Genomic DNA, 15,620 nt, shown 5'->3' on the forward strand with positions numbered 1-15,620 from the left:
ATTTAAAAAATATCTGCTTTTAAAGCAACATAGCTGAATGGGTTATTTTTATACCACAAAGATGAGAGGTCTTGCCTTTTTTTTTTTCCTTCCATATTGAAAATAGGACAGTAACTATTGTGAAACTTTAAAAGGATAGCATAATGTGCATTAATGTTACAGGAACAGATGTTCTTGTTTGTACAATAAGTCACAGAATATTTTAAATGCTACCATATACTAAAGATGTGTAAGAACAGCATTTTTATAATATTCCTTACATCTTGAAGCCCCTTGTATCTTGAAAGCAATATCTAATATTAAGCAAAATAATGCTTTCATCAGATCTCCTAGAGAAACATGCAAGAACAATCACAGTACCTTTGATGGCTTATTCATTAGTTGAAACGTAAGTATTCAACATTTGAGCTTTGTTGAACTAAACTGAAGCAGCTGCTTAAGCTAATATTTTTCTTGTACATAAGCTGCATAAAAAAAAGCAAATTCTGGTTTTACCCATATTCTAATGTGAAATTTTGAAGAGCAAGTTCTTGCAAAGTTTTTCAAAATTAAAGTCAACACCTCAGAGGAAACGCAAAACTGCCAGATCACAGCAAAACTAATTTATAAAAAAGATTATTAAATATATTTGGATATTATCTATTCTTTGCCTTCTGCTGTTTGCACACGTTTCTTGGTAAAGCAGTACTTAATGTAAAAGTCTGGAACTGCTATTTAGTGCAAGCTCCAGACTTAGCAGAAAGAGTTCTTTATGAGTAAAGTGTGATCTTTTCTACATGAATTCCAAGCAGTTTAGCCAACAAATGAGAAAATACAAGTAAGCAACAGCCACACTTTTTGACTGGTTCCTATAAATCCAGGAGTGTAACACTCTTACATTAGAATCAAGGGTTGAGGAAGGCACTAAATACAACATCCTTACCCAGCAATTTTACAATCCAAGGACAAGGCAGAAGACAATAGGTAGATTAGGGGCAGGTGTCAACACAGTAAGATGGTAGGCATCACCAAAAGTATCTTAAAAGGTAGTATCTTAAAAGAAAGGTACCCAACTATGGTTAAGTTTTATGTAAACACCATGAGAAAATACAATTTTAGGAGCAAGTATTATGGACAGTTATCCTCCCAAGGAAGCAGAAAACAGTATAAAAGTCCTGGTGAAAACATTACAAGCAAGGAAACCCATCATCTATGGCTGAGGAAGTCAGAGCAACTCCAGATGGCATAGGACAGGTATTCCTTCATAACAAGGGTGCCACAGAGTAGGGAAAGGAATGCAAGGGGAAGTTGATGGGGTTAAAATGATGAGTTTGTAAAAATCATACTTACAACAGCTTTCTGAATATAAGGCCAAAGAGAAGGCCTTACAGTAAATAGGAGGGGAGGTAACTGGAGCCTGGACAGAAGAGTGTTATTTCATCTCAGATGTTATCTCTTAAGAATGTAAAAGGTTCCTTTTAAACATTGATCATTCGAAAATATACTCAACCCTTCTTACTGAAACTTATTTATTCATAGTTACTGCAACTTGCTTTTCTTCATCTAATGCTAAAACTCTTAAGTTTAGACAAATACATTTGAGAAAGTCAGAATATTTTCTAACAGATTTGTGGTGAGCATGGAAGTGCATACAGCTGCCAAGATATAGCTTAGTCAAATTGAAAACCAACCCTTGACAGGATTACAGCCACATACCACTACAAGAGAATTTATTAAAGTCAGAAAACAATATAGGTACTTAATATCATAGGCTTAAAACTTCTGTCATTTAAAACTAGTGTGGATCTAATGCTCTTCACAGTATTATTTTTTGCAGTGGAAGGCAAAACCCAAAAAATGCAACAATGTTTGGATGAAAGTTGTCCTGAACAGAGACTATACATGAGGCCTTTCATACCACATAACTAACTAGTGACAATATCTTCAGAGATATGAAGGCCTAAAGAATGGATTCACAAATTAAGTTCTGTGCAATAAAGTCACTAAATATCAGCTGCAGCATTTGAGGTTGGTGAAATCCAATTCAGAGGCTACAGACCTTTATAAATGCACAAGAGTTCTGGAAAGCACAGGAAAATGGTCTCCTCAAAATAATTTAAGAGTCTAAACTTTTCCTTCTATTACCACTCTGAAAGAGTATAAGAAGTGTAATATCTGACAACTGAAGAGGGAAATAGAAGTGTGCCACCACACCATTTAGCACAAACTCCCACACAACTATTAAAAAAAAAAAAAAAAAAAAAAAAAAACACACCACCACAAAACACCACCCACACATTTCAGCATTTTTAGTATATAAAACTTCATGGCTCTCCCACTCCAAACTGTATCAGTGAAATTAATGAAATCTCTTTCTGTGCTATCTTTGCTTTGCACAAAACAGTGAACCGTATAAAGTTGGAGGGTGCCTATGACGTTTAAGTCACAATTCTGCACAGTTTCAATATACCCGAGACAAATATCAACCCCAGCCCAATCACAGTTGAAGAGAGGGATTAAAGTCCCTGCATTATAGCCAATGCAATGCACAGAGCAACTAAATCCTTACAAACACAAATGGACAAAACCAGGTTTTGTAACAGTTCCTGAAGATCTGCAATAGTTCATTACAAAAATAACATGTACATGGACACCAGGCCAAATTGATGTTTTAAAAACATCATTAATCGATTGCTCAATTTTAAGCCTACTTAGAAAGCTCAAGATACATTTGCTTCTTATTCCATTCAGTGAGAAAGATGTGTAATCCATGCTGAGGAGGATGGGGTGCACAACAAACAAGAAAAGTTCCTATGGGTTTCCTCTAGATTACAGAAAAAGCATGCAGTGCCTCAGGAGAACACAGCAAAAACATTACTTTTCCTTATATTTACATTGTTTTCATCTACCAAAACCTTTCAAAAAGCAGCCTCTATCCAAATTCTAAGATACTTGCACAGTATGTTTGACAAAGTTTGACAGGTCACGCTATAACACGTTTGGTGGTTTCTTTTCTCCAGAAAACGTTTCTGCTAACACAGACACGTTCATGTATTCAGGGAGTAATGGCTACACAAAAGACTTCTAAAAACATGCATACAGCTGGGTACTTCTAATTCCTAAAAGCCACACTTCAGAAAGAAGGTCATATGAAGACACAAAGGCATGCCTCCTGATGTAAACTGCTTCACTGCATTCCTACCACAACACAGGAGATACCTAAGCAGCTCTGATGTTTCAGAAGACAAAGAGAAAAGAGAAAGTGAAAAGAGAAAGTTTAACCAGGATTGAGGTTTATTTAGTTCCGTGCACTGTGGGTGAGGAGTTTCACAACTGTCAGAGGAGCTTTCCAAAAGCTCTTCCAAATCAGAACTTCTCAGCTAAGATCATAACTGAGACGATTATACAACAAAAATTTCTCTGGTTTGAAACAATGACTCTTGGTTAAAGTGAGGACCGTTTTCAACATCATTAACGTATTGTATTAAACATACGAGGAGGAGATTTTTTTCCTAAATCAGAAAAAATAAAGAGAAAAATGATGGACAATGATTAAGTCAATTAGACCTTACAGTCTTTATATTTGTAGTTTGTGTAACTGTAATACAAAACAGTGCTTAGAATTAACATTTTAGCATTGGTTGAGCAGTTTAAATTACCAGAATAGAGCATCTTGGACACAGATTTATTTGGTAGGTTCTATGGTTGCTGTTTTAAGTCCTTTCTGTTTTTTCACTTTACACAAATGTGAATTCAGTAGTGGGTCACACTTGGACTTCTTCGTTCAGTACCTTGTTTCAGTACAGCAAAAGTTAGTTTATATTTTTTATGTAGGATTTACATTAAGGCTCCAATCCAGAACTCTAGAAACCAAAGATTCAAAGTGAATCAGTTTTAAGCTGATGTCCCTTCCCCATTTAAATCCTGAGAGGATCAGTGGCATTCAAGTCTTTCAAACAGTGTTTCTGGAGAACGATATCTTCTTAAAAAGAGAAGTTTGGTAAAACAGAGTTTTGAGCTTTGATCTTAGTATTAAATCATCCTTCAATTTGTAGATAAGTAATTTTACATCTATACATCCATACCAACTGCTCGTCGCTACTTTCTCCAGAAGATCCACTTGGGATGCAAAAAAGAACAGGCATACACTAACATATGCATTCAAAACAACAGCAGACTAATCACTTTTGACAGTTATTAATATCTATAGGGTAAAATTACAAATTAAATGAAAAAACCAACACACACACACACACACACACTCTTTGTTAGGCAAATAAGGATACATTTGGTATTTTCTATGCCAAAAATATGACATTCATGAAAATAGTAAGTCACTTACTAGAGTAAGCCTTCTAGCCTATTTTAATTTGATTTCACACTGATAATTCAATACTGAACAATTCTATTCTTGCTGGGTTTTATCTTCAATTGTGTGAGATTAATTCACGAACACCACTTTTAGAACTGCAGTCCAATGAATACATGAGGTGCTGATATTTCTACTATCATCCCCTTGTGAAAGAATATCAATTATTCTAAAAGTAAAATTGGGGGGGGGGGAAAATCACAAAATTTCACAAAAATTAGAGATTAAGTATCTCTAGGTGCTTTCAGTTCATAGACACTACATCTTAAAAATCAACACTTTGCAGACCATTAGCTGCATCTGTGAAACAGCTGAGCATTTTCAATTTTCTGAAAAGCAAAAGAATCAAGTAACTTGCTCAAAGAGAGAACATGCACTTACTGCACATGCAAAAAAACCTAATATACAACCGAATATTGAATAAAGTTACAGTGTTCAGTCAGCAAAACACCCCAAACTAATTCTAGATGATTACTGGAAGTGGGAACAGGGCTCCATGCTTCTGTATAATTATTTTTCAGCAATAGAAAGGCAGTAACACTAATATTTTTTTAAACTACTATACATGATTGAATGCTTTTTGAAAACAGCCAGCAGAGAGCAAGCAATACCCTTATATAAATCTATTAACTAAATTCTGAAAATACCCCCAGGTCAATGACATATCCAAAGTCAGCTAAAAGCCCAACTATAAACACAGTTCAGTTCTGCTTTCCAGACACAAGAAAACAGATAGGAGTCATGCTGAAAACCCCTTGTTTAGTCTCAGTGTGTAAGGGCTAAAGTTTGCCATTATCAGACCTTCATATTTTACAATCAATCAAGATTCCTTTGAGAAATTCAGTCACTCGGAATTCTTTCACAGACTATGAAAGCAAGCTGGCGGGTGCTGTAACTTTTACCTTTTACTGCTGAAGAAAACAAGTCTGCACAACAGACCTATTATTATTCTTCATCACTTTCTTTATTAATTTCTGCCACATACTGCAAGCTAGTTTGCTTAACATTCCTTCTGTGCAAGCAGTCCTCTCATCTTCATGAGGGCAGGAAGAGGTAGGCATGGGGGATTACTAATCCGATTCTCAAAACATTCATCAATCTCAGATTTTTTAATGGATGAGCGTTCTAAAGGTCTGAAGAAAATCAGAACTTAATGGATTAGCTGTTTCCTCAAAATTTACATATACAACAACAGCACAGAAGGCCAACATCACATTTGTCTGTGCAAACCTGTGCCAAACCACCAAGTCAAAAAGGACATTATACAATACCCTCCTAGTGCTAGAAACTTTGCTCCTGGCATAGCTGGCAGAGCTGCATGAAATATTAACAGATTTCACAAAGAACACATTTTATATGTATGTTCACATCAAAATATCAGCACTATCTACAATCTGATTTTTTTTTTTTTTTTTTTTTTTTAGAGAGGAACCCCTCAGCCTTAGTCTCCTTTAATTCCCCATTGACCCAAAATTAAATACCCTTCAGAAGCAACTCTGTCTCACCACATACAAACTGGACAGAACCTAAAATCTCTTTATATGTGTATGTTGTATGTGTACCCATAAAAGTCAAAGAATCCTAGGTTTGGATGCCCTAGAACAACATTTTCAGAAACAATTTTTGGTGCATGAGACTTTCAGTAGACTGACTTCCAAAGTTTAAGTATCAAAGTTTTAAAACATCTCATTGATTTATTTTTTTTTTTTTTTAGTCAGTTCCAAAATCTTTGCATGCACTTTTAAACACTCGATTGCAGGCTATTTCAAATTAACCCTTGTCACTAATTGTATCCTAACCTGTTCACACCCAACATGCTTTTACTAGTGGCTGGAGATCATGCAGAAGAAACTGAATCACTCCTAAATTAGAGTCCTTCTGTTTCAACATTAGAGATCAAAAAGAGACAATGTATTTATCTCTTAAGTACGAGGGTAACCTTCTAAGTGCATTCCACTGCAATAACTTCCTGAAGTAGCTTACTCTTCTCTGGTACATTAATGTTAATATGAACTACCATATCCAGAATAACACTTAAGTAAATATTGAATAAGTGTTTGGTCTTGGTTGTTCGTGGGGTTTTTTTGGTTTTGTTTTTGGGTTTTTTGTTTGTTTTTTTGTTTTTTTGTTTGTTTTTTTGTCTTTTTAAGTAATTAGAATTATTAAATTGTAATTTGAACCCTAGACTTCATCTGTATAAAAAAAAAAAAAAATCACCAATACCTTCAAACTAATCATAAAACATAATTTACCACGTTGTTTTCACCTGAAACTCTGTGTCCCTTGTATCATGTTTGTGTTTAAAATACAGCAAACTAACATTCATTTCAACCACAGAGTATCTTTATAAGGCTAATCTAAAATTCTTAGATTTCACTACATTTGATTTTAGTATCCAAAGACCTAAAGAATTTCCAGAAAACTGACACTACACACTACCCTCTTAACACTTTTTAATACAGATTTCCTTATAAAAATTGTTTACAGTTGCTAAAATAACTATTTTACATTCATAAGAATTACACTAATGGACTGCCATAGTAAGTTACAGGAGGAAATGGTACCAGCAGATTTTATATCCCAGAGAAGGCATTTATTTTCCTGAAACAATATTTCAACTTAGTGATAGGAAACCCTGCAGGTTGTATATGTTAAAGGGTTTAAAATATAAAGCTACACTGCTACAGTGGGGAATATTTTTTACAAGTAATTTAAATTAGCTGTTCTGCCTGCAAAAATGAAACAAACCACCAACTCATTCAGATTGGTTCACTCCTGTCTAATGCTTGCTGTGCTGCCTAACAATTCCAGGTTGGACCTGTGATATGACTTCCAAAGCTTCCAGTTGAATCTTAGTTGATTCTGCCACCACATTTAATCTGCTCAAGTAGCCTTACAGTTAGATGAGCATACCTTCAGAGTTCAGTGTAATAAGGGTGACGTTGTTCCCAATACTTTGGCTTCCTATTTGTCCACTGTTGGAAACTGAGTCACTGGCCTCAGAGCCACTCTCTCCATCTTCATTGTGACTGTCATCATGCCCAGGAACTTTCACCACTATGGTGTTCTGCCTACGTCCAGGAACAGCACTATGGAAAAGAAAAGTACATAACTTTGGGAAAATACAATCCTTGATTAGGAATAGCAGCATCATAAGGAAATTGAAAACACTGACAAAATTAAATGTATTGCAAAAGCATACTACTTTAAACAAGCCTATTCCTGTTCATAACTCAGAGTTATCCAGCAAAATAAAATGGAAAGAAAATAGCAGAAATAAAATTTTAGATGCACTTTCTAAATTCACATCAATGGAAAAGTCTAGGCCCAATGTGCAAAACAACAAAAAAAAAATTTTAAATAAAATTATTTAAGAACATTTTCCTACCCAAAATCTCCAGTTCCACCTAATTTAAAATTTGCTTTAGACAGTATAAATTCTAACAAGCCTTCCTGGGTGGCTGCATATTCCTTCTTCAGCTGGTTAAATACAGGATCTTGGCACGTTCCCATGTGACTGTGCACCCGTGTAAAATATATGTAGCTGTGGACACTCTTTTAACTACCACTGAACTAATCCCACATCCTCTAAGATATTCTCACCCCCATCAAGAAAGAAGCATTGCTCTATACCTTGCCTGCTGATATAAGGTCTCTGTAGGCAGAACAGTCAGCCTAATAAAATATTCAGGTACTAGTTCCATGTCGTCCCCTCCAACTATTACCTACAACTTCCCTCATTTCACACTTCAAATTGCTGCAGAGACTGATATTGACCTGCCAAATGAGGGAATGAAGGGGGAGGATTCCCGTAACCGCTACTAACTTGCTAAGAATATTTTCCAGAGAATCCGCTGCTCTGCTCAGTGGCTCTTCCTGCCCAACCATCTTGGCTACAACTGAATTCTGCCGGTCATTGTTCAGTATTACTGTCGTCTGAGGGACAACACTACAAGACAAAAATCAGAGAGGAAAATGGAATGTAAAGGAGCAGACCTTATAAATAATACATTAACACAGTCTTATGGTTTAAACAGTCTACTTGGAAACAGAGACTGCCTCTAAGCCTTGCTCTTTCTCCCAGCATCACAATTCTGTATCAAATGCTAACATTGGTAATCCACCACATTTGACATCTGTACCATTTCAAGTACTCAACTTTTCTCAGAGGATGGATGGCTTCAATGGAATTATATAGAAATCTACAACCCCTGGCAAAGCAATAAGGAATTCATCAAAGCAAGATACACAGGAAGTCTGTAAATCACTGCTCCAAAGAGCCACCAAATTCTTGTTTTGAACAATCTGAGTGCAAGCAATTTCAAAGACACTAAGGCCAACTTACATTGTAAAGCACCATTTTTAGTAGGATAGTTCCTAGGAAAAATAATGTAAAAGTATTTATTGCAAAATGGGATGATGAGCTTAGTTAAAAAGCATATATTATCTTGCAGGGCTGGGGGGCTTGTGGAGGGCAGGGAGACGAGACTGGTACCAGGGGCATCAGAGGAGAACAGGGACAGACTGTAGCTTTAAATAATGACAAGACTAAGCTATTTCTTGTGTGCATTTCACATACAAGCCAAATCTAAAACAAACAACAGAAAAACATTTAACATGTGAGAAACCAGAAAGCCTTCACTAGCACTTAAAACACAGAAGGAAATAATTAGTGTTGCATAGAAAAAGCACACTAAGTCTACATTAGAATACAAAAGTAAATATGAAGCAAATAATTGTCTCTAGCATGCAGCTGATCATTTGATTTGGTTTCAGAGATTATTAACATTATTCCCACACCACCACTTAATATTCTAAGGTATGGTTTCGAATATGGGACTCAATTTGAGAGGCCAGGTCTACTGGAGGCTGGTGTAGCTGGTCTGAAAAAGAAGGGGAAGAGCTGCTTTGGTAGGAGACTTGCCAGGCTGGTCAAGAAAGCTTTAAACTAGATGCATCGGGGGAGGAGGGGCATGGATCCATCCCAACAATCCCAGTCAGCTGCCAGCACCTGTAATAAATGCTTGGAACAACGCAGAGATATTTTGTGGGACAGGATTTGGCTACTCTCAGCAGGACTCCCAGTGCTGTTCAGCTGATAGAAGGAGACGTGTTGGAACTTGTCCGTCGTAAACCATGGGAGGAATAAGATAAGGATAAAAGCTTGGCTGAGAAGGAATGGCCCAGTGTTTATTTATCAATCATGGGTTGGGAAGGTCGAGACAGAAGGGAGTAGCCGACCTTGATGGAGAGGAGCTAACTCTGTGTAAGAAAAGATGTTGCTGGGGGGAGATAAATGCTTGATTAATAGTTTGTCTTATGTTAGCCAATTAGTGTGTGCCTTCTGTAAAAGATAGACCAATCAGTATGAGACACGCTAGGTAGAGACAAGTATAAATATATATGGATAACTGTAATAAAACGACATCTTGCTTGCATCAAGCTGCGTCCCGTCTCTCAATCGCGGCAATATTTCAGCTGCTCCAGCCGATGAGTCAGCTTCATTTGGAGCTCGGCTCAGATGCCTCTATACAAACGCCCATAGTATGGGCAATAAACAAGAATTAGAGATGTGTGCACGGCTACAGGGATATGATATCACTGGTATCACGGAAACATGGTGGGATGGCTCCTATGACTGGAGTGTTGGAGTGGTAGGTTATAGGCCCTTTAGAAAACACAGGCATGGCAGACAAGGAGGGGGAGTTGCTATTTATGTCAGTGATAGGCTGGAGAGTATGGAACTCTGTCTGGGGACAGGTGATGAGTCAACAGAGAGCTTGTGGGTCAGGGTCAAAGGGAGAACAGCAATGGGGGGCATTATTGTGGGAATCTGTTACAGACCACCTGATCAGGAGGACTCTGTGGACAAAGCGCTCTATAGACAAATAGAAGCAGCCTCACACTCGCAGGCCCTTGTCCTCATGGGGGACTTCAACTATCCTGATATCAGTTGGAGGGACGGTACAGCCTGGCACAAGCAACCCAGGAGGTTCCTCGATTGCGTGGAAGACAACCTCCTCTTGCAAGTAATAGAGGAGCTGACAAGGAGAGGTGCCATGCTTGACCTCGTGCTCACCAACAGGGAGGGACTGGCGAGGAATGCGATGCTCCAGGGAAGCCTTGGCTACAGAGATCACGAGATGGTCGAGTTCGAGATCCTCAGGACGGCAAGAAGAACATGCAGTAAGGTCACTGCCCTGGACTTCAAGAGAGCAGACTCTGGCCTCTTCAGGAACCTGCTTAGTAAGGTTCCATGGGATAAAGCCCTAGAGGGCAGGGGGACCCAAGACTGCTGGTTGATATTCAAGGATCACCTGCTCCAAGCTCAGGAGTGTTGCGTCCCAACTAGAAAGAAATGTGGCAGGAGGGCCAGGAGACCTCCATGGATGGAGAAGGAGCTGCTGAGAAAACTGGAGAATGAGAGGATGAGGTTCGAGATCATCTTAAGAACCTGAACGTGCACAAGTCCATGGGACTTGATGAAATCCATCCACAGGTCCTGAAGGAGCTGGTAAATTAAGTTGCTAAGCCACTGTCCATCATATTTGAAAAATCATGGCAGTCACGTGAAGTTCCTGATGACTGGAAAAAGGGAAATATAACCCCCATTTTCAAGAAGGGGAAAATGGAAGTCCCAGGGAACTACAGACCAGTCAGTCTCACCTCTGTGCCTGGCAAAATCTTGGAGCAGATTCTCCTGGAAAGTATGCTAAGGCACATGAAAAACAACGAGGTGGTTGGTGACAGCCAACATGGCTTCACTAAGGGGAAATCCTGCCTGACCAATTTGTGGCCTTCTATGATAGGCTACAGAACTGATGGACAGGGGCAGAGCAGTTGACATCATCTACCTAGATTTGTGCAAAGCATTCAACACTGTCCCGCACGACATCCTTGTCTCTAAACTGGAGAGACATCAATTTGATAGATGGACCACTTGGTGGATAAAGAATTGGCTGGATGGCCACACGCAAGGAGTTGTGGTAAACGGCTCAATGTCCAGTTAGAGACCAGTAACGAGTGGTGTCCCTCAGGGGTCAGTGTTGGGACCGGTCCTGTTCAACATCTTTGTCGGCGACATGGACAGTGGGATTGAGTTCAGCCTCAGCAAGTTTGCCAATGACACCAAGCTGTGTGGTTTGGTTGATACGCTGGAGGGAAGGGATGCCATCCAGAGGGACCTGGACACACTCGTGAGGTGGGCTGATGCCAAACTCATGAAGTTCAACCAAGCCAAGTGCAAAGTCCTACACCTAGGTCAGGGCAATCCCAGACACAGCTACAGGTTGGGCAGAGAAGAGATTCAGAGCAGCCCTGAGGAGAAGGACTTGGGGGTGTTGGTTGATGAGAAGCTGAACATGAGCCAGCAACATGCACTTGCAGTCCAGAAAGCCAACCATATCCTGGGCTGCATCAAAAGAAACATGACCAGAAGGTCAAAGGAAGTGATCCTGCCCCTCTACTCTCATGAGACCTGGAGTATTGTGTGCAGTTCTGGTGTCCTCAACATAAAAAGGACATGGAACTGTTGGAGCAAGTCCAGAGGAGGGCCACAAGGGTGATAAGGGGGCTGGAGCACCTCTCGTGTGAAGACAGGCTCACTAAGTTGGGGCTGTTCAGCCTGGAGAAGAGAAGGCTGCGTGGTGACCTCATAGCAGCCTTCCAGTATCTGAAGGGGCCTACAAGGATGCTGGGGAGGGACTCTTCATCAGGGACTGTAGTGACAGGACAAGGGGTAACGGGTTCAAACTTAAACAGGGGAAGTTCAGGTTAGATATAAGGAAGAAGTTCTTTACAGTGAGGGTGGTGAGGCACTGAAACAGGTTGCCCGAAGAAGTGATAAATGCTCCATCCCTGGCTGTGTTCAAGTTCAGGTTGGATAGAGTCTTGGGTTACATGGTTTAGTGCGAGGCGTCCCTGCCCATGGCAGGGGGGTTCAAACTAGATGATCTTAAGGTCCTTTCGAACCCTAACTATTTTACGATTCTATGGTTTTGATACTTAAGCCTGTTTCTGCTGTACTCATGGTAAGCTTAAGGAGAGAACTTTGAAGAAAATTTGTGGTTTAGTGACGCAGGCAGCTTTCTTCTTTCTCTTTGCTTCCAACATTAAATAGCTCACTATTGTTCTTACTGGTCCAACATCTCAAACATGACTGATGTACATCTATTTTTCCTAATGGTATCTCTTGGCTAATTGTTGAAACACAAACAAATCTGATGACAGCAACTCTGTTACAGCTGTAACAGAGTGCCTGACTGCTTGAATATTCATGTGTCTACTTAAGACTTTACATGCTACAATAGCCATGGTTAAGATCTAAAGCAAAGATAGGAAACTGCCCTAAGAGCTAACAATAAGTGGATCTCAACTTTGACGCAGATAAAATGGTTGACAACAGGTTTTTGGACACAAAAAGCCACAGGGCTACCCTCCCCTTTACCAGTAACTGCATCTGGTGCTATCAACAAATGGGATTCCTCATGGACTACCAAGGATTGGGTGGACTGCAAACCTTGAGAAGCTCTGGAAGATGTTTGTCTCATCATAGATGAGTGCAGACTGTACTATAGCTTTTCGTCTGTGAATTTCAAGTTAAATTAAGCAATAAATGGAAGGGTTCTGTTTGAGTTTTTTTAGCTGCTGTCCAGAGTATAAAGGTTTATGATGCTTTCCTAGTCACCTTTTCAGAATTTTCTCCATTATCAAGGGGAAAAACACCTGCACATTATTTAAAAAAAAAAAAAAAAGAGGCAACTTATGTTTTCTCAATGCCAGCACCAAACATTTACAAACAAAAACAACCCACACTAAATACTTGATAAATGCAATACTTGACAGTGGCAATGCTGGCAGTCCCCCCAGTCTAGCAGCAATATTATGTGTTCCCATTACATCTCCCAAATTATCCACATAGCTACATTTGAAGTTGAGACGCTGGTTTAAAATGTTCAAGAAATTTACACTTCCTTTTAGACGCTTTATCACCATCTTTCTTGCAATCACTTCTGAATGCCTGTTTAAAAGGTAACTTACCAAAGCTTATTTTTAATGAACACTGAATAATTAATTTCAGCTGTAGAGATAAATGCAATAAAATTACATTCATAAAAGTCCTTAGGATTTTACTCATATTTTACTCAGTTTATATTTGGAAAAGACACTTAGCACTAAAAATTGGCATAAAATAAGGAAGTTGGGGGAGTTGCCCTTTGGGGTTTGGCTTTTATTTAGTAATCTTAATTTTTAAGAAAAACAATTTAGTGAGTGAGCTAGATGGCATATAGCTAGTTTAAGCAAATTTAAAATAAGGAAATACTTTTGTACAGCCCACCAGCACAGATTTATCCCCTCTTCAATGCATCAGTGTACGTTCAAGCTAGCTTCAATGCATAAACATTTTTTCCAATTTATCCCTAAAATGCCCATGAAAACACTGGCTCCTCTCCAAGAATTAACTTTTCCCAGTTAGTAGAGTGGATTACTGACAGGAAAAAATCCACCTTCACAGTTGTTTTGGGAGGAGCCACTAATTAAGCATACCATTTTACTGACATATTTTCCTGGTTATACAGCACAAAGGCAAAACCAGACACCACACACAAGGAAAACATCTCTAACAAGCCACAGCTACCACCAAATTGTCCATCAATTGTTTTACATTTGGAAATGAACTGTTCAAGTTGTAAGGACCCAATCTGTAGAGCAGTTTGGAGAGAAAACTGAGTCACACAGAAAGCACAGTGATAGAGAACAGCTAAAATAACTGGAAATGTTCAACTCCAAACAACAAATCTACAACCACCAATTAACCTTTCTCTGTGATTAACCTGCCTGAGGAGGTAACAGTGGGTGCTGCTTATGTGGAAGGCAGGGCTCCCGAGGATATCATTCTCTCTTCCTCTAGTGTACGTCTCAGAAGGAGATGCAGAAAGAGAGATCGGGAAGGCTAAAGTTGGAGTTAGTGCTGGCAGACTGCTTGTACTAAAGGTCTCCAGCCAAACACAGCCTTAAAGAAAGCAGAGTCTGGCAAAGAGACCTTCAACTCTCACATCTTCCAGTTTACTGCTGGGGGTGAAACATTAAGACTTAAGAGTATATAACTCATGTTTGGTGGGGGGGGCCTCTGGAGGAATATTACAATTAGCCCTACCATGAGGAAAATCTACAGAAAAATACCATTTTGGAAGTTTGGCGTTTTGCCTATTTTTTTTTCTTTATCTTTCACTAACACTTGTGTTCATCTGTAACACCAGCCACTCTGGATCTTTTCATCACTATTTAGGGAAATAATGCTAAATGCTTCTTCCTCTTGATGACCACCTGCTTCCTTTTCCTTCTGTACATACAGTTAAGATTCCCTATCCAAACAGGAATGAGAAAAGCAACTTATGAATTTACACTATAGGACACATGAATAAAACCACAAACTGGCAAAGCATACACAAAATTACATTCGATTTATGCCAAAAAAATAATCAATGTAGCTCCTCATCACACAGGAGAGAGCAAACTCATCAACAAATGATTCACCAAGATGAAGACCAGTGGAACACCTGCTGTAGGGGTAGGGAGCTGCATGGGCACTTGAACAGTTAAAGTTTTAACATCCCTAAACCATATTCACCCAGTCAAGCCAATTGCCAGAAAAGGAGTAGTGTTATCCATAATTTTCAATAAAAGTTCAGTCATCAAAAATTATCTTTGGATTCTTTGCATCTGGAACATCACATAAGAGCAGACATTATAAAGACAGCACTAATGTTTAGATCCTGTGAAAAGACAAGCCAAAGTACACCAGCCATCACTGGAGAGAGATTCATAGATCTGAAAACTAAGCAAGCTGTAATCAATTTATAATAAAGCAAACACAGCATTTTTTAAAAACATACTTTTAACAGTTTAAAAGCATTTAACATCAAATTTTTAGCTCAAAAAAGAGCCATTTTTCCAAGCTACAAAATACATTATATAGAGTTTGTTGTACACAGCCTTACCTAGAGTGTGTCTCTGAATTGGCTGACAATCAGAAAGACATGAATCACTACCTTTAAGACCCATTTTTATCAACCAGTTTTAGAAGCTGTTAACATCTGTTGTGCATTATTCTGCTCTGAGAAAACACACCTGTACAATCAAGTGTAGTCATCCACAAATGACAATACCCATTTCCAACTAGTTCACCAACAGTCAGAGAAAGCTGCAAGTGACCCAAAGAACCTACCACTTAAAACAAGGTGGTTACTTCAGGGATTTTATGGTATGGGTA

The 15,620-nt window shown here is 38.9% G+C and overlaps 1 protein-coding gene across 17 annotated transcripts in view; it reads right to left on the reverse strand.

Annotated features, from left to right (window-relative positions):
• The window catches only part of LOC115618974 (protein BANP-like), a 186,603-nt gene that overhangs the window by 136,370 nt on the left and 34,613 nt on the right, over positions 1-15,620 (reverse strand). For 14 of the 17 annotated variants that reach the window (XM_030510974.1, XM_030510975.1, XM_030510973.1 and 11 more), the window contains 2 exons: positions 8,175-8,297; positions 7,262-7,437 (listed from right to left, as the gene is read on the reverse strand). In XM_030510974.1, the coding sequence (XP_030366834.1) occupies positions 7,262-7,437; positions 8,175-8,297 (299 nt within the window). The remainder of the gene's footprint in view (positions 1-7,261; positions 7,438-8,174; positions 8,298-15,620) is intronic. The other 3 variants (XM_030510985.1, XM_030510982.1, XM_030510981.1) reach the window with 1 other exon arrangement.

The sequence above is a fragment of the Strigops habroptila genome, chromosome W, assembly GCF_004027225.2.
Source record: "Strigops habroptila isolate Jane chromosome W, bStrHab1.2.pri, whole genome shotgun sequence".
Lineage (NCBI taxonomy): Eukaryota > Metazoa > Chordata > Aves > Psittaciformes > Psittacidae > Strigops > Strigops habroptila.